The sequence below is a fragment of the Typha latifolia genome, chromosome 6 (genome assembly GCF_019914945.1).
Source record: "Typha latifolia isolate L0001 chromosome 6, TyphaL0001v2, whole genome shotgun sequence".
In the NCBI taxonomy this organism is placed as follows: Eukaryota; Viridiplantae; Streptophyta; class Magnoliopsida; order Poales; family Typhaceae; genus Typha; species Typha latifolia.
In genome coordinates, this window is record NC_133091.1 from 11,717,119 (window position 1) to 11,735,028 (window position 17,910).

The following is a 17,910-nucleotide window of genomic DNA, read 5'->3' on the forward strand; positions in this document are numbered from 1 at the left end:
CTTGACTTGAACTCTTTATAGGAAAATCAACGAAAAGCCATCTTGGAGTCATTTATGTCTGCACAAAAGTATTGCTTCCTGACTACATGTCGCAGAAAGTTTTTATTGCAGTATTTTGGCGAGAACAGCATGAGTAACTGTGGTATGCTCTGCAAAGCTTTGTGTTGTTGCTTTATTCATTTGCAATAGCTCCTCTTCCTTTTATTTCTGGCTATGTTTAAACATTTTAGAGAGCATTTTGTGTTGATAAAACTGCTGACCTCAGCTCACTTTTCTAACTCTTGTACCTATCGTTTTATTAAGTGTGTTTGTTAAAGGGCATGCAAAATATTGATCTTGAATAATTCGATACTCTTATAGCTAGCATGGAAAACACAAACCTTATTTTAGGTGCCATACACGTATTCGATAAGTATTAGATATGAAAATGGCATCGAAATAACACCAATATGTATCAGCTATGCCAAAAGGATTATGCGATTAAAACATTAATTTTTATTTGTTGGATATGGCTTGGATGCATCATGATACATGCATGATATGTCATATGCATATGTTTTAATTTGTATGGTGTGGATATGTTTTACACATGTAATTTTGTCCTAACTCTAATCATTTTTGGTCATTTGGTGGCATGGTGCATTAACCTATTTAGTATATATAAACATATGTATTATCTAAGGATAAATACTTGGTTACCGGGGTTTTTTATGAACTTTTGGGCTATGAATATCTTGTTTGTAGCTAGCCTAATTTTGTATACACATTTTTGTTCTGCAGGAAATTGTGACAATTGCATAAGATCTAAAGAGGAAAGAGATTTGTCTAGAGAATCCTTTTTGTTGTTATCTTGCATAAAATTTTGTGGTGGTCGTTGGGGCCTCAATATGCCTATTGATGTTCTCCGCGGATCTCATGTATATTCTATTCCTTATTCATTTTCTCTTTTTAACATTATTTACTTAAGCTTTTCTTTTTGATAATATTGATTCCTAGTACCCCTTGAGACCTTGACCATGGATGGCCGTGCCGACCGGCTCGGGGTGTGCCGGTCAGCACTTATCGTGCTGGCGCAATACCGGCACATGGCACGAGGGGTGCCGCACAGCACCTCTCTTAATAGTTCCGCCGCTCGCCGTCGAGCTACCCATTGCCGATCACCGTTGCCGTCACCTGAGTGCATTGGGTGCCCTAGCCCGAGGGAGAAGATGAGAGAGAGAGAGAGAGAGAGAGAGAGAGAGAGAGAGAGAGAGAGAGAGAGAGAGAGAGAGAGAGATTGTGAGATATAAGGTTATCGGTTAAAACTTAAGTTGCGGATCCGGATCCTCTCTCTCTCTCATCTTCTCCCTCGGGCTAGGGCACCCGACGCACTTGGGAGACGGCGACGGTAGGTGAGCGGCGACGACGAAGGTGAGTATCTCGTTTTTTTTTCTTCTCCTCTTAAGGCACGGCCGGCACGGTCCGTGCTTGTGGCACGGCCATCGTTGGCCTTGACTACCAACCATGTTTTAATAGCATTTACGTCTTCTTTATTTTTTGGATGGAATCTTTTTCCATAGTCTTTCCTTATTTGTCATTGTATCCATTTACCCAAACATGTCTGTTTATCAAATCAGAAGGTGGATGTGACTTCTATTCTTATAATGCTGATTGTTTTACCTTCACTCCTTTGTATGATTCAGCAATTGTTCATTTTCTATATCTTCTGATGTTTCTACTTTTTTATAGTAGTAGTAGATTGTACGTTATTTAGAATATAGATAGATAGGTGAAGATATTAATGTCCTTGCTTCTCATACATAAATCGGTGTTAGAGTCCAAGTCTAAGTCGAGTCGAACTAGGATGAGTCCCCGAATTGCAGGAATTAATAGTCTGTGTAATTCTGCAAAATAATCAGCAAATAGTCATAAGACATTCGAAAATATGAAACCAGATATATTGATTCGGTGATGTCGTTATCTACCTTTTTTTTGGTATTTCGACTTTAGTCGGATTCATATTCTATTTGGGGGGAACTATGATCTAATCTGAGAGAGATACAGAAGCTGGATTGATAAGTTTTTTAGTTTGTTCTTAATCTGTTTTAGTTAGCTTAGGACTCTTTATTTTATTTCCTATAAATAAGATTCTATGGCTTATATCTTAGACATGCATTGTATTATTAAATGAATTTATTTTCTCTATCTCTCTACATTTCTTTGCCCTAGTTGTCTCTTTTGCCATTGACTTTTCCCTCTCGTCTCTCTTTGCATTAGCCATCTCTACCTCCAGTAGAAAAGTCCTTGCCCTCACCACCATCGTTAGAATCCTTTTGCATCTTGCAAGCCACCTCCATCAACCACTCGGCCTCCATCCCTTCATCAGTACTAACCCACAATCAACCTCCATCCTGGTCGAAACCTATCTTCAATCCCTAGCCAGAATCCACTGTCAACCCTTGCTGAATCCATCTATTATCTACTGTATCCAAACTCTAGAATTTTACACCACCAAGCCAAACCCTTCCACTACATTGGGCCTCCAACAATTCCCAGATGCACCACCTAAAGCTCCATATGCACCAGCATGCCAGCTCAAGTCAAATCAGTATATCAACCTTGCTTCAGTGCGCTCCCCACAATCTCGGTGCGCATTGCTCTAGGAGTTTGAGACCAACTTGAGGCTAGCTCGAGCCAATACACACCGATTCCCACAAACAGCAAAGGAAGCACTTTTTGCTGTCTTAGGACAATGCGAGTGCAACCCTTCATCAGGTCATATCAATAGGCACATTAATAATGTACAAAGGCAGAGATCTATAGCTTATGTACATTAATTATGTATGACCATCTATGCCTAAATCAGGTAGTAAGATGCTTATTCTGCCTACTTGGCCAGTCAAGACCTTATAACCCGAAATTAGTACCATAAAGAACATTTCTTTCGAATTACCAAGTAAATCCAGTAAATGCAAGTTACATCTTTTTGAAGTTTGAATATATATATATATATATATATATATATGAAAAAATGGAAGAATCGAGGAATTTTAGCTCACTATTTCATATCCAATAGAAAATACTTTAAGTAGATCAATATTCTTTTCTATTTATTAGAAACTGTTAATTTATCACTTATAGCTCTTCATTTTCAGTAAATGCACATAAAACTAAGTAGAAGTATCAAAATCTTCCAATTTTTTCTAGGTATGAAGTAGCTTATTGTGTTTGCATCTTACAAATTAGAATACTACACATGCATCTTACATATTTCAGTACACTATTTTTATGCAAGCATTCTACCCTGGTGTTTACCCTTTTATTGTGCTTTGGAGGTTTGACCTGTTGTAAAAAATTCGAAATCTATTTTAGCTCACTCTAAAAGTTACCACTGGCTGTTTTCTGTCTCTTTGGTTAATAGCATTATAACAATGTTAATATTACTCTACTGGTTTCCAGTCTAAGAAGATTCTCAGTAACAACTACGACAAGCTTCCATTTCATGGACTTGGGAAAGATTATCCGTCCAACTGGTGGAAGTCACTCGGTGGTCTACTTATATCTCAGGGTATCATCATTATAATCAAGATATATGCAACTGTTTCTCTTTTAATATAGCTTATTAACTCATCTATCTTCTTTTTCATAGTGGTTGATCTTGTACTATATAGTTAGATACTCGAGAAAATATGCTTCTCTGAGTTGCTCTCTTTTTTTATTTTTAAAAGCTCATGCCAAGCATGGCTCTATATGACTTATCTTTGTTCAAGTCATTTGGATCAAATATTCTATGATTATTTCATGTTTTAGCTTCAGCAACTCTTCCATAGAATTATGGCTATTTAGAAAGAAAAATATGTGTTTTGCATTCTATTTTTCATTCTCATTGCATTCATTTTTCACCATCTTGTCCCGATGCTCATGAGCAATAGTGTTGTTAAATACAACCATCAACATTTTGGAGACTATTAAGTGTTATTCTACTCAATTCATCTGTCACACCTTTTTAAGTAGAAGCTCTCTTAACCTCTGGTAATCTTATCAACCTAATGCCATGCCTTCTAGGTAGTCACTCTCCTCATGAGGTCCTTTTCTCCATTAAGCAGGACTATAGTCACTTTTATACTTTTGGTAGCACTCGTTTTGTTCTTTCTATCCATGAGCGTGACAAATTAGCAGCTTAGTTTGTACGATGTGTTCTTCTTGGTTACATCTCTAATACTATGTTAACCTCTTGGCTACATCTCTGATATTATGTTAATTCACCAACTATTATAAAAGCTTAGAATACAAAAGATAAAAAATCATCGGTCTTTAATAACTTAAATTTTTAGAGTAGCTAGTGAGTACAGTAAGGTTTACATGTTTGGGATAGTCAGTTTTTGCATTGGAGTGTAAGCAGATTCAAGGAAGGAAATTTTTGACACGTGCACATTAGTGGAGGAATTTCAATTGAGTTAATCAACAAAGTTGATCTATAGGGTTCTGAAGTTATTTCAAATTACTTTTGCACAGGTTTCTTGAAAGAGGAAGTTCAGGAAGCATATAGGTTTGTAAGGTAACTATAAGTTTCATGTTTTCCCCATAATTACTTTTCTTTTTAGGACTGCAAATGAATAGTTACATTTTGAGTGATTATATCTCTAATGTTTAATATAATAATTATGTTAAGGATAAATGGTTGGTAATGCGTGTCTTAAATTGCTTATTTTTTATTTTAGTGTTAGTCCAAGCGGAATGCAATTTCTCTCTACTGCAAATACTGTGCATCAAGCACCTTTGGTTTTAGCAATGACAAGTGAGATGATTGATGAGGAAAAGCATGAAGGTTCTCAGATTAAATTTGGAGATCTTCAATCTTTAGCCGCTCTTGAATATCAAGAGTTCAGTGAGGTAATTCTCCATGTGGACTTTATTTCTGTGTTTGGAGCAGCAATCTATTAGTTTATCTGACTGCCATATCTTCTATTTATAATAACCATGAGATGATCTTCCCAATAAGCTATTTTTATCAACACATCATTTACAATATGAGCGCTTTAGAACAATACTCTTACAATATGAGTATTCTTCCCTTTTACTATGTCCAATTGTTATTTGCCCGTTATACCACATATATATACTGTTCTTCTAACACTATTAGCTTGATATCCACTAGCTAATGATTTATCAAAATTCACATGTATGTAGTATTTCTTCTTAGTATTAATCTAATTTCTACCACATGCATCTGTCTTTGTGATAATATAATTGCTCCTTTTGACTTTCTTCTTTCAGGCTGAAGGAAAACTTTACCATTTACTATTGGAGATCAGGATGAAAATTGCTAAAGATAATGGAACTGCTCCGTAAGCTGACAACTTAATGATAGTTGCAGATCTGGTTGATAAAATAATTACTGTTCTTAGTTTGCTTCTTTGTTGTACTCTCTGCTTTTCAGATATGCTATCTGCGGGGACCAAACAATCAAAAAGTTAACAAAGATGAGGCCATCTACTAGAGCTAGATTAGCAATCATTGATGGTGTTAACCAGGTGCATATCCAGATGCTGACCTAGGAACATCCTGCTGGGTTCTTTGTATTCCATTCTAGTATTAGCTATAATGGTGAAGCAGAAATTATTTTGATTATAGATTTTACTGTGAAATGTCCTGTCTGTGACCCATGAGGAATAGCTTCTTATTCCTTGCTTTGTAGGTGATACAAATATAGTGTAGATATTAGACTAACACAGAAGTTTCAGCATAGTAATTGCATTGCAATAATTAATGGGCTAATGGTTCCAATACTTATTGTCATCCTAGGGGAACGACATGTGCAGTTTTTAGCTCCACAAGTCCATGATTTCATCTTCTAAGTTGTTATACTAAAGCCAATAGTTTATTCACATGTTTGTCTATCATATTTCATTTATATGGCATCTGATGCATTCATTTTGTATAGCACCTTGTTACGAAGTATGGCGACTGTTTTCTCCAAAACATCAGTCAGTTATCAAAAGAATTGAACCTTCCAATGGATGGTACTACTACAGTACAAACTCATATCCCAAGAGAGACATATGTGAGCTCTCAACAAAAACCTGCAGGAGCCAAGTTTGATGCATGGAAAATGTGGCAGAAGGATAAGCTCTCATTTCAGGAAATTGCTGTAAGAAAGTTTGTGTTTAGAAACATTTAGGTGCTGATTTTTTTTTTGTCAGTATGGTGGAGAATAAAATCCTTTTATATTGCAGAATTTCCCTGGTAGATCTGTTCCTATAAAAGAACAAACAGTTATCTCCTATGTTCTTGAAGCTGCCCGGAAGGGATATGAAATAAGCTGGATCAGGTTCTGCGACAGCATAGAGCTAACACTTGAAAAAGCCTCGCAAGTTCGATGTGCAGTTACAAAGGCTGGATCAAAGGATAGGTTGAAGCCCATCAAAGATGAGCTACCAGAAAATGTGGGTATATTGTATCCATCAATAATTGTATATTGGCGATGTGCAAACTAATAGCGGACCTTTTAGTACTGATTTTGTATTTTAAAGTAGTTTAGTTGAATAAGTACAATCATTTGAAAAGTTAAAGAAGAAAGAGAAAGCCTTACTACTAATCTTGCCCACTTTAAGAGGAAAACTGTTAAATAGGTTGAAAGACATCGAAAGCATAAATATTCTGCAGAAGATTCGTAGTACTTTCAATGCATCTTTTGTAGGTAACTAGTATACTAAATCTCATTTCTGTTGCTCTGTCTAATTGAAAATTTGAGTGCCTTGCAGGTAACTTATGAACATATCAAGACCTTCTTGATAATGGAAGAACTTGATGTATCAGTGGAAGAAATTTTGGCGGGCACAATTGCAGAGGAGGTTTCTGCCATGGTACCCGAGTCACAAGTATCATTCACCTGTGTTGCTAAAACAGAAGCTGAAAGAGGTAACTGGGAAGCATGCACCAAAGCTAAAGATGCATCTGAAGTCTCAGAGAGCATTGAAAGGTATTCGAGTACTATGATAGTTGCTTGCGATAATCAAAACCTTACTTGTGTCAAGCAAGGTCGGAGCGATGACGCACTGGATTTTGAATCTCCTGTGAAGAAGTTACACAAAATGGTTGACCAAGAAGAGAGATACAGTGAGGCGTTGGAGGCTACTGAAAATGCTGTAATGGGATGGATCCGAAACAATGACGGGGTAAATGATTCTTTTCTCTAGTGCACTTTGTCTAGAACCAGAAACATTTCTGCTCATCAACATAGTTTTGCAGGTTGCATTAGTGGATATCCTTGAGCATTTCAAGGGATCAAAAAGAGATTCAGTGGTTAACCTGTTGGAACGCCTTGAAGGAGAGTTTTTAGTATTTAGGAAAAATGGCCTGTACAGACCTATGTAATAAGAAGGCTCTTTGTTTGAAAATCAACTTTTATTTAAGAAAATCAAGAACTCATATATAGCTGTTGCAAGTCCCGGAACAAATGGCTTCTATAGATCTTTTTGATGTTGACGACTGGGAGAGCTTCAGAACACATTCGAATTGTCATCTTGGACAGATAAGCAAACAATCTATGTACAGTAGAAAAGGGATTAAGATTTTTTTTTTTACTACTATCTGACGAGGAAAAGGTCTGTGTTTTTAACTTACAACCATGTTAAATAGTACAGGTTTCTTCTTTCCTTCGCATTTATCCTTATTTCAGTGGTTCCCTTTTTCTTCAAAAAGTCAAACTTCAAAGAAAAGAAGAAGAATTATAGCTTTATAAAAAGCTAAGCTCCAAATCAAATGATATAATTCCTAAGTTTGATCTGTGTGTGTGTGTATGTGTGTGTGTATATATATGTACACACAAACAGGAGTGGGCTTTCGGGCTTGGGCTTCAGGGCCAGTAAAGCGAGCCTCCCCAAACTATTAAGCAAGCAGTGAAACGAAAGGAAATCCAGGGTTAATAGCTGCGACTGGTATCCGAGAACTACCGAGATCTCAATGGCGAAGAAGAAACCGAACCCAACACCTTCAACCCCTGCTCCCTATTTCCTGTTTCCATCTCCTCCCGCGCCAATCCCAACCTCCATAGTCATCTCCCTTTTCTCCTTACTCGTCCGCTTCCTTGTCTCTCTTGGTCCCTACTCCGGCCAGGGCACCCCGCCCAAGTACGGCGACTACGAGGCGCAGCGCCATTGGATGGAGCTCACCCTCCATCTTCCTCCCTCTTCTTGGTACCGGAACTCCTCCGCTAACGACCTCTCCTATTGGGGCCTCGACTACCCTCCTCTCTCCGCTTACCAGAGCCGCTTCCATGGCCTCCTGCTCAACGCCTCGATTCCCAAAGCCGTCGCGCTTGGCTCTTCTCGTGGTTACGAGTCGCCGGAGTCGTAAAGATCTCACCTTGTTGTGCTTTTCGTCCGGTTGATGTGAACAGGTCCAGGAATTTAGAGAGGCCTTGGTTTGTCTTTGTAGGAAGTTGCTGATGAGGTGGACGGTTCTGTTGTCCGATCTGGTTGTGTTTTTTCCGGCGGCTCTTTACTTTGTTTGGGTATATTCTCGGAGGGATCAAGGAGGAGTAGGAGGAGGAGGGTCGATGATGTGGCTGCTTGCGATGATTTTGATCAATCCGTGTTTGATTCTGATCGATCATGGGCATTTTCAGGTATGGAGTTTTGTTTGAGATGTTTGTTATCAAGAACTTATAATTTTGGAATGTTATGATTTAGAATCGTCTTGTAAACCTCGTGTTAGATATTTTTGTTGACATATAATGGTTAGAAGGGAATATGGTCGTATGATAAGCATCAGTTACACTGCAACCTCTTAAGTTATTTTTTCCCATTTCGATATGTATTTTTCATTTACACTGCTGAGATGGTTCTAATTGTGCCTTCTTTCAGTACAACTGCATCAGCCTGGGACTAACAGTTGGAGCCATTGCTGCTGTCTTGTCAAGTAACGAGCTTGTTGCATCTGCTCTCTTCACTCTTGCCATCAATCACAAGCAGGTCTCTTTCTAAATTCCCATTGGATTACAAGTAGGAGGTTAGGGAAGGAGCAGCTGATGGTGTTTAAAGACCAGAAATTTAATTGATAATATTGTCACGTTTCCTTTTTGGGAAGAAATTAGTTTTTTTTTACCCTATGTCTAAAGAGAAGGTAAGATTAAATATGAATACTGGTAGAAACTAATACACAAAAGATGCTTCTATTTCATGAATTTGCTTCTCATTTATTATTCAAAGCATTCATAGACAACAAGATGAGGATAAAAGAATTGGAAATTTAAATGAATGAATTGCTTCTTTTATGTTCTGCTACTTCTTTTGAAGTTTGAAGGACTCCAAATTACTAATATACTCTGCTTTACCGTGGTTACGGATGATTTGGTTTCATTGTTACGAGCTCCAAGAAATTTTACATTTTTGAGTGGTATTTGATATAATATGTATAGGAATCAGTAGACGCCCAATTATACTAGAGAAGAGTCGCCCACAGACTAAAATTATTATGTAATAAATGGCAACTATATAAGATTGCTATATTTCAGTTTTTGTTTTTTATAACATGAATTCTTTGACTTCCAGATGAGTTTATATTTTGCACCAGCATTCTTCAGCCATCTTCTCGGTAAATGCCTGAAGCGGAAAAATCCAATTGTTGAGATCATGAAACTGGGTTTTGTGGTCTTAGCAACATTTGCAATTGTTTGGTGGCCTTATTTACATTCTTTGGAAGCTGCCATCGAGGTAACAAATGCATATGTAACATCTTGTTTACCTTCAAACCAGCATTCTTCCACAGTTGTCCTTTGTTTTTTAATTAAGTCTGGCATGTCTATTATTACCTAAAAGTTTTAGCCTAGTCAGGATAATGAGTCTTGCATTTAGCTCATAATATTTTATTTTCAGCTGTTGATCTCTACTTCTGATGCAAGCAGAAGCCCCTTCTTAGCTTAATTTCAGTTGCTTCTTTTTCTCAGTTAGTTATTATTGCTAAAGGTCTCCTTTTCTGTTGTAACCAGGTTCTTTCAAGATTAGCTCCCTTTGAGAGAGGGTTATTTGAAGATTATGTTGCCAACTTTTGGTGCAGCACCTCAGTTTTTATTAAGTGGAGGAGATTGTTCACAGTACAGTCACTGAAACTGCTGAGTTTCCTAACCACAGTCTTGGCCTTTTTGCCTTCATTTGTTCAGCAAATAAAGTTTCCAAGCAATCTTGGCTTCCTCTATGCTCTTTTGAATAGCTCATTTTCCTTCTATCTGTTCTCTTTCCAAGGTATGTTTTCTTATTTCTTATTACAACTTTTCCTGTGGTACGCTTTTTTTTTCTGCATGAAAATTTATGGTTGTTGTGGTGCTGTGCATGTGGATAACTTTCAGTGCACGAGAAGTCGATTTTGCTGCCTCTTTTGCCTGCAAGCCTTTTAGGACTACAGGAGCCTCTGCTTTATGGGTGGTTCATATATTATTCTCTTCTGTCGATGTTCCCACTTATACGCCGTGATCATCTTATGCTACAATACATTGCTGTTCTTTCTCTCTTTGGTTTTATTTTCTACTCTCCTGATAGAAGCCGTGGCACGAAGACAAACAGTTTTCATATAAGGAAAGCACTTCTGGCCCTTCCATTGTTATGCTCCTTGATACTGTATTTCATTTACTTGAGAGTGCGGCCTCCCGAGAAGTATCCTTTTCTCTTTGAGGCCTTAATTATGCTTCTTTGCTTTTCCCAGTTCGTGGTTTTGACTTTGTACACCAATAAGAGGCAATGGATGTTATTGGACTCCTCCTCTTGGTCAGTAAGAGTAAAAAAGGATATTTAATTTGAGATTGTAGGACTTTTTTTTCTCTCCATTTAACAGATTCTTTGAGATGTTGTATTCGATCTTCCAATGATGAAATTATTATTTTTTCCTGTGAATTGCTCGAAACATCTGTTACTTTTAGCATCTGCGTATCGTTTATGTAATTTTTTTTATCATTTACTTCTAGCTGACTGCCGGTTGTTAGTCAATTGCCTAATTTCGAGCAAGTGCTATTTAGATTCTTTTTCCTTAAAACAGATATGCCTATGTGGCCTATCTTGGCGTAATGTAGGTGTATATTGTGCAGATCATTACAGTGTGACTTAATTTTGAACAAAATTGCATTTAAGGCAAGCATGATAGCAAGTTTAACCAAATTGTTAAGAGATTTGACTGTCAATTTGAAAGGTGATTTCACCAAAAATAGAAGAAAAAAAATGCTATAGTGGTTCACGAAGTTTAAGCATTACTAAAAATTTGAAATATTGCATATTCTTTAACAACTTGATATATATATATATATATCTTAACAAAAGAAGCTCCAATTAAGAAGTTTGAATCGGATGAGTTGAAAGGAAAAAATAAAGAAAAGGAAATGAAAAGGGTAAAAGGATTTGCTATTTGGGTTCAACATTTGCTGTGAATATGTATCCGCCGCTATACTCGAAAGAATTGTTGCTTACTTCCTTTCTTGGAAATGAATCACTATAAGGATGACGACCCTTACTATTCGCAAAATCTGTTGCAGAAGAAGCTGCAGAAGTTGAGTTTGTGTTCAGTCCATCATTATGCAACATCATCTCAATTTCCTTCACAACATCGCTCATCGTTGGCCGGTTGGCAGCTAATTCTTCCACGCATTGCAGAGCCAAATGTACGAACTTACTGAAGGCTACGAGAGAGTTCATGTTCGTAATTCTTGGATCCATAATCTCCCTCAGGCCATAGTATTCTTGATCATTCGTATCTAGCAACCTCTTCACCTCCCTAACAACATACTTACCTTTCTCAATTGGTTGTCTAGCAGTTACTAGCTCTAACATTACCACACCAAAGCTATAAACATCGCTCTTCTCAGTCAGCTGCTGCGACATGTAATACTCGGGATCAAGATAACCCTGTAAAGATACAAAACTATCAGAATTTTGCCTTCTACTATTTCTTGTTGGCGAAAATACCATAAGATGGTGTACTTTGAGACCATTGACTTAAATAAAAGTGATGCTCACCAATGTTCCTTTTACTTGGGTAGAAACATGTCCCTTTTCACTATCTGACACTAGCTTGGAGAGACCAAAATCTGCAACCTTTGCAGTTAAGTTTTCATCCAGTAGGATATTAGTTGATTTCACATCTCTGTGGATTATTGGAGGGTCAGCATGTTCATGAAGGTAAGACAATCCTCTTGCTGAGCCAAGTGCAATTCGAAGTCTCCTCTTCCAATCCAGATATATCCCATTCTTTCCTGTATTGAGAATTATAGCATGAAAAGAAGTGAAAAATTGCAGAAGTATGAACAAGGATTATTTAAGAGTTTTTTCACATATATGTTGGCTAAACATACCAGAGAGGCTATCACGCAGCGATCCATTAGGAATGAACTCATATACCAGCATCTGCTCCCCTTGTTCGAAACAGAAACCGACTAAACCTACTAGATTTTTGTGATGAACACGAGATAGCAACTCAATCTCAGTCTTGAACTCATGCCCACCTTGCATGGATCCTTGCTGAGCCCTCTTGATTGCAATTAGTTGCCCATTTGAAAGCATTCCTCTGTACACCTGAAGCAGTAATAAAGTAGTCATATAACATAACAGCATGGTCAAATACAATAGTGAGTTCAAATTATGACTCCTGGACTATTATCAACCTTGCCATATCCTCCAGATCCTACTTCATTAGATTCTGAGAAGTTGTTGGTGCTCTTCTTGAGTTCACCATAAGAAAACCATCTTGCTCCTTTCAGCTGTGGTGCACCACCACTCTCTTCGGTACGAGCCCATGATGCTGAAGTTAACACATTCAGAAATTGTAGGTGTCATAAACGATAGTATTCCTCCTGATACAATATGAAGTAACTGTATCTATTTCTTTCTTTAAGTCATTCTGAGTGGCATATGTTTTCATTCCTGGCTTATATGTAAGTTCTAGTCTAACGTGTATTCTTATTGGCCTTCAATTATTGGAAATGCCATTGTTCTTGTTTTAAATGGAGACAACCAATCTTTCTGTTAGGAAGATTACCAAATGGTCTGCTTAGTTCCATAGCCCTCTGAGCCTTTCTCTTTTGCTCTGTGGCATAGATGCCTGCTCCTACAAGTGCAAGGACCAGAACAGCACAACCAACTGCTATTCCAGCTATCAAGCCAGTATTCTTTGATGAGCTGCCGCCTCCAGCATCTGCCAACAATTTCCCTTGTGAAAACAAATAAAGTTATTTGAATCATCTTGTCAAGGGAAGAGAATAAATTTTGTACCTGGAAAGGGGTAGGGAGACGCAATGAAGTAGTATGGTCCAAACATTTTTGGAGGCTTATAAGTTTGGTTGCTCAAATCAAACCCGATTTGCATAATCTCCAACCGGTTGAAGTAAGCTCCAGTAGATGGGAAGAGTTTTATTTGAACTTGCAGATAGGAATCACCATTAAAGAAGGGGTCTTGAAGAAACACTGAACCAGGAGTCAGGTTAAGTTTTGTCCAGAAGCTCATCTCCAGTAATTGGAACACTGTGCTGTTTGTTACATCTCCGAATAAAGGTGCTCTGAAGAACATAACTCCCTCATATGGATATGCACAACTGCAACTTTGAGGGCTGAGACTCTGATCAGGGGGGCATGTGTTTGAATTACACTTTGCAAGACTTGTAGAGTAAGGCGTTGATGGTTTTTGTGCAAGATTGCAATATAATGTGTTGGACAACTGATGATTGCAAACAGGATTGCCCACAAGTCTGAAATTAAACGCATTTGATGAGATGAACAAAAATTTAATATGTGAACTATAGTATGCTTAAATACTATAACTGCTTACACAAGAGTTCCATTGTAGTCAGCCTGGTTTGGCACAGTAAGTGACGTGAAATTATTATTTTTGAAACTCACAATCTGTAGTTGCTGGCTGATGCTGGTACCCAAGTCAAGAGTACCATTGAATTCATTGTAATCGAGAATCCTACCAAAGGTTTTCATAACAGATAAATAGACATGAAAGAATAATCGACTGCAAATAGTTTTTGATCTCATTTCTTGCTTCTCCAATCAATGGATAGTCCTAAACTTACACTTGTTGCAGCTGAGGAGTGCTGAATAATTCTTGTGGAATTTTCCCATAAAGCCGTCCAGATTGAATAATTCTAAATGACCACCAAAAAGAATGCTTAATCTTAAATACCCATAGAGTTGATAGTATGATGTGCATTATATTAACAGGTTCTAACAGAGCTTACAGAGCAGTGAGGGATTGCAGTTCTGACAACCAAATTGGACTCTCCGTACGATCAAAAGTGTTGTTGCTCAAATCTCTGTGGATCATATGAGATAATTCTTACCGTTCAAGTTAAAGTAGTATAAGGAAGGGGTAAAGGGATAAAGGAGAGAAATAGCAGCAGTTTACTCAAGTTCTTACACGTAATTGAGCACATTCATCCCTGTCAGATCTGGTACTGCTCCAGTTAACTGGTTATTTGCCAAGTTACTGAAAGATATCCAATTGAGGAATTAGTAATAACTAGTTGAGACACAAACTAATTGTTGATGGTTTTATTTACGGCAGTTGGTTATCAGATAGCTTACAGTTCATTGACGTTTGTAAGATTGTTTAAATTGGAAGGAACTGAGCCTGTCAGGGAATTCCTATCGAGTCGACTGTTAAAAACATTGCAAAACAAATTGAGTCCACCCTATCCAATGAACTGGAATTTGGAAGACAATTACTAAATTCAATGGACAGCACCGGCTGTGAGAATTGATATGGATGAACAACACTTACACAACTTCAAGTGTTTGAACAAGTCCTAAAGAAGTTGGAATTGTTCCAGTGAATCGATTTCCATCAAGAAGTCTGCCATGGCACCAGTAAGGGATTAAGGGTCAGGAAAAATTTCTGAACTAAAATGAAAGAATGTAGAAAAAAGATCTAAGCAACTTACACATGTATCAGAGTCATATCGGAGCTGAAAAGGGCTTCTGGAATGGGCCCTGATAACTGATTCTTGTTGAAGTGGCTGTCATGAATACAACATAGACACAACCATTTGTAATAATTTCAGAAGTAGCGAATAGAATTTATTGATCTGGAATACAAGCTTCCAATATTTCTTAGTCTGTTTGAAGAATGATAAAGTAAACAAATCACTTACAAGTGCTTGGTATGGATGAGTTTGTCCAATCCAGGGGTTGTGTTAGTTGATATGGGAAGAGGCCCAGTTAACTGGTTGTCGGCGACATCTAGCCAGTAAAGATTGGAAAGGTTACCGAAGGAAGCAGGTACTTTACCGGTGAACTTGTTTGAGTTCAAGGCCCTGCATGAACCATATATTTGATTATTACTACATGTCTGATACTGAATCAGAAAATTAAAAACCAGGGCAGTGGAAATTCATTATTCTTACAAGTAATAAAGTCTTCCTAGGTTTCCTAACTCATCTGGGATTCTACCGCTGAAGCTGCAACCTGCCAAGATCCTACAAAGTAAACCAGACAAGAAACAAGTTAATGACATGATTTGGCAGGTAAGCTTGAATTGAACTAAATTTGCATTTGTATTTATTGGACCTACAATGTGGTAAGCTTCTTCAGATTTCCAATATTTTTAGTAAGCGTACCACCAAGATCCATGTTGAACGACAGATCCCTGTGTGTAAAATTTAGAACATGAATTTATGAATTCAGAAGAAAATTTGGCTCACAAAGCTTGAAGACACATGCATGTGCCTCATACACATGCAGAAAAAACAGAAAATTGACAATAGCAAAACATTCTACTGTTCTTTTGGGGAAATCGACATCTTAAAACCTCGTTTAGACTTTGGTATTCCTAGAAACAGCTAAAACCCAGACATTCTAATCTAGTTGTTATGTGGTAACATAAGAATTAACTCAACAAAAGAAAATTTACACTTACAAGTATTGCAATTCACTGAGCTGCCCTATATCACCACTCAATGTACCTTTAACTCCCATAGTCGACAATTTCCTGGAAATGTAAAGATTAGCTTAGAATAAATTAGATAGTGAAATATTACAAGCAATTGACATGTTGAAATCAAAGGGCCTCACAGGGAAGTCACTCTAGAATTGCTGCAACCTACTCCTTCCCATGGAGTACCACAAGCATCATCTGTTTGCCCCCAACTTGGTGGTGTGTTCTGCCATTGATCCATCAAAGCTCGGAGAATAGCAGCTGCAATTTAGTCCATGGCTCATCACTAGCCCTTAAATAATCTAGCTTTTTGCTCTTTCTTAGAAGAACAGATCATTCAGGCCAATACTATGTTCCTAGACAAATATTCTCTCAAATTTGCTAGAAATAAGAGCTAAACTAAAGAGACTTACTATCTTGGGCATCTGTAGTACCAAAACTGAGAGTGGATACCAACAACAACACAAGCAATGTCCTCATCTCAGTAGCTCTTGGAATTTTCAACTCCATGGATCAGCTGGGTATCAGATGCAGCTTACTTAACTAGTAGGTCACAAACTGCAACAACCAACCAACCAACCCATCATTCCATTCATCATGATCTCTGGATTCAGGAGCAAAATCATAAGGCTGGAAGTTTGAGCAAAGAGATACTTTGCCCAAAAGTCTTGCCTTGTCTTGAAAGCCAATCAAGTTTGGATCAATTGGCTTTGAGCCTTCATTTGAGAAAATAGACTTGTTACCAATTCCCAATTCCTAAGGCAAGATGATGGGATAAAGTGGTCATGCTATGCTTCGATTGATATTAATGGAAGAGTCGTTTGTGTGGGTCCAATTACCCATGCAGACACTGCTAGTCTGCTACAAGTCAAGGCTGGCGTAATAAATAGTGTGAATGTGTGGAATTGTGGATGGATGGAAACTTCATAGATGTATGATTGAAATGAGACCCAAAGAAACCATTGAATCACAAACAAGTTGTAGATATATTTTAATATTTGTATGAACACATGGAGCCTCTTTTTGTTTCCTTTTATTTGTTTTCTTTGACAGACAAGCATCTGTTCTTTTTTAATTTTTTATCACTATTACAAATATAAACCTCTTTGATGATGATGAAAATAACTTAAATAACTCTTTTTAATAATTAATAAGTCAGCGCTTAGTAATACAAAAGTGTACAACAGAAGTTAAAATATATATTTTAACTCAATTTAAAAATTGTATTTCCAGTACTAAGATCTGAACAAGTGGATGTTACAGTCTAATTTGAAATAAAAATCGTAACATCAGAATAATTCACACATGTTAACATTTAAGAAAGAAGAATTATTTTGGAAGAAATTGAACTTAATACATTAATTAGGGGTATAAAAATATGGAAGTTGGTATGGTGCTAGATGAAGTGTGTCTTTTACTTAATCTCACAGTCAAGAAATCGTTTACTTTTCTTAACTAATCTTTTCGGAGATAATAATGAGAAAAGATAGTGAGTGTTACTTACGGCAAAAATAACAGTTATAATAATGACCAAGTTTTATTACCCAAGAATCTCTAGTAGTTATTGATATATATATATACATATATATTGTTTAGAATTTGTTGGCATAGTTCGTGCCATATTAGTGGCAAAGATTAGTTTGAACTTATTTAGTCTTTGATCAAATAAAATTATAAAAAGAAGAAGACTTGTTAGTCTTGCTTTCAATCATTTCGGCTTTGAGCCACAGCAAGAAAAAAGGACACAAGATGATGATTAATTTGGAAGAAATCAACGTTGTCGCTTTCTAACATTAATATATATATATATATATATATATATATATATATATATATATATATATACACACATGGTTTAACCCTTCAACTATAAGTAATTTTTATTTTCACCTCTTCATATCTTATTTTTCTTTACAAATTAATCTCCTAAAAAAATCACATTTTCCTTTGGTGATATGTGACCCACCGTATTAATATCTCTCTAATCCTAAAGAATGATGTGTGGTGCCGGTGGGT

General features: G+C 37.1%; 3 protein-coding genes across 8 annotated transcripts in view; 2 read left to right on the top strand and 1 right to left on the bottom strand.

Annotated features, from left to right (window-relative positions):
* Positions 1–7,633, top strand: part of LOC140791537 (uncharacterized) — a 34,373-nt gene extending 26,740 nt beyond the window's left edge. For 4 of the 5 annotated variants that reach the window (XM_073142157.1, XM_073142160.1, XM_073142159.1 and 1 more), the window contains 11 exons: positions 22–142; positions 781–917; positions 3,439–3,547; positions 4,495–4,537; positions 4,701–4,872; positions 5,257–5,327; positions 5,420–5,513; positions 5,924–6,130; positions 6,216–6,425; positions 6,744–7,157; positions 7,231–7,633. In XM_073142157.1, the coding sequence (XP_072998258.1) occupies positions 22–142; positions 781–917; positions 3,439–3,547; positions 4,495–4,537; positions 4,701–4,872; positions 5,257–5,327; positions 5,420–5,513; positions 5,924–6,130; positions 6,216–6,425; positions 6,744–7,157; positions 7,231–7,356 (1,704 nt within the window). In that variant the 3' untranslated portion in view covers positions 7,357–7,633. The remainder of the gene's footprint in view (positions 1–21; positions 143–780; positions 918–3,438; positions 3,548–4,494; positions 4,538–4,700; positions 4,873–5,256; positions 5,328–5,419; positions 5,514–5,923; positions 6,131–6,215; positions 6,426–6,743; positions 7,158–7,230) is intronic. The other variant, XM_073142161.1, reaches the window with a different exon arrangement.
* A 119-nt stretch (positions 7,634–7,752) lies between these two features.
* Positions 7,753–10,893, top strand: LOC140791538 (probable dolichyl pyrophosphate Man9GlcNAc2 alpha-1,3-glucosyltransferase). Its single transcript, XM_073142163.1, has 6 exons — positions 7,753–8,333; positions 8,419–8,608; positions 8,847–8,954; positions 9,534–9,695; positions 9,971–10,223; positions 10,328–10,893. The coding sequence occupies exons 1-6, from the start codon at positions 7,945–7,947 to the stop codon at positions 10,768–10,770; spliced, it is 1,545 nt and encodes a 514-aa protein (XP_072998264.1). The 5' UTR covers positions 7,753–7,944; the 3' UTR covers positions 10,771–10,893.
* A 308-nt stretch (positions 10,894–11,201) lies between these two features.
* Positions 11,202–16,665, bottom strand: LOC140791536 (leucine-rich repeat receptor protein kinase HPCA1-like). 2 transcript variants are annotated; one of them, XM_073142156.1, is made up of 20 exons: positions 16,567–16,647; positions 16,308–16,452; positions 16,032–16,155; positions 15,877–15,948; positions 15,532–15,606; positions 15,365–15,436; positions 15,113–15,274; positions 14,903–14,977; positions 14,743–14,814; positions 14,547–14,618; positions 14,380–14,448; positions 14,201–14,275; positions 14,036–14,107; positions 13,786–13,926; positions 13,233–13,705; positions 13,000–13,155; positions 12,626–12,762; positions 12,317–12,536; positions 11,982–12,217; positions 11,202–11,870 (listed from the first exon to the last, which is right to left on the bottom strand). In XM_073142156.1, the coding sequence occupies exons 2-20, from the start codon at positions 16,402–16,404 to the stop codon at positions 11,370–11,372; spliced, it is 2,901 nt and encodes a 966-aa protein (XP_072998257.1). In that variant the 5' UTR covers positions 16,405–16,452; positions 16,567–16,647; the 3' UTR covers positions 11,202–11,369. The 2 variants fall into 2 exon arrangements, with proteins under 2 accessions (XP_072998257.1, XP_072998256.1); XM_073142155.1 differs by having other exon boundaries at positions 16,308–16,665.
* Between the last annotated feature and the right edge of the window lie 1,245 nt (positions 16,666–17,910).

Excerpts from the sequence above, each read along its gene's own strand:
- LOC140791538 (XM_073142163.1), top strand. The coding sequence starts at position 7,945 with ATGGCGAAGAAGAAACCGAACCCAACACCTTCAACCCCTGCTCCCTAT. Across the intron at positions 8,955-9,533 it reads TTGCCATCAATCACAAGCAG|ATGAGTTTATATTTTGCACC; the intron begins GTCTCTTTCTAA and ends TTTGACTTCCAG. Across the intron at positions 10,224-10,327 it reads CTATCTGTTCTCTTTCCAAG|TGCACGAGAAGTCGATTTTG; the intron begins GTATGTTTTCTT and ends GATAACTTTCAG.
- LOC140791536 (XM_073142155.1), bottom strand. The coding sequence starts at position 16,404 with ATGGAGTTGAAAATTCCAAGAGCTACTGAGATGAGGACATTGCTTGTG. Across the intron at positions 15,949-16,031 it reads AATTCTAGAGTGACTTCCCT|GAAATTGTCGACTATGGGAG; the intron begins GTGAGGCCCTTT and ends TTACATTTCCAG. Across the intron at positions 13,156-13,232 it reads GTCTCCCTACCCCTTTCCAG|ATGCTGGAGGCGGCAGCTCA; the intron begins GTACAAAATTTA and ends AATTGTTGGCAG.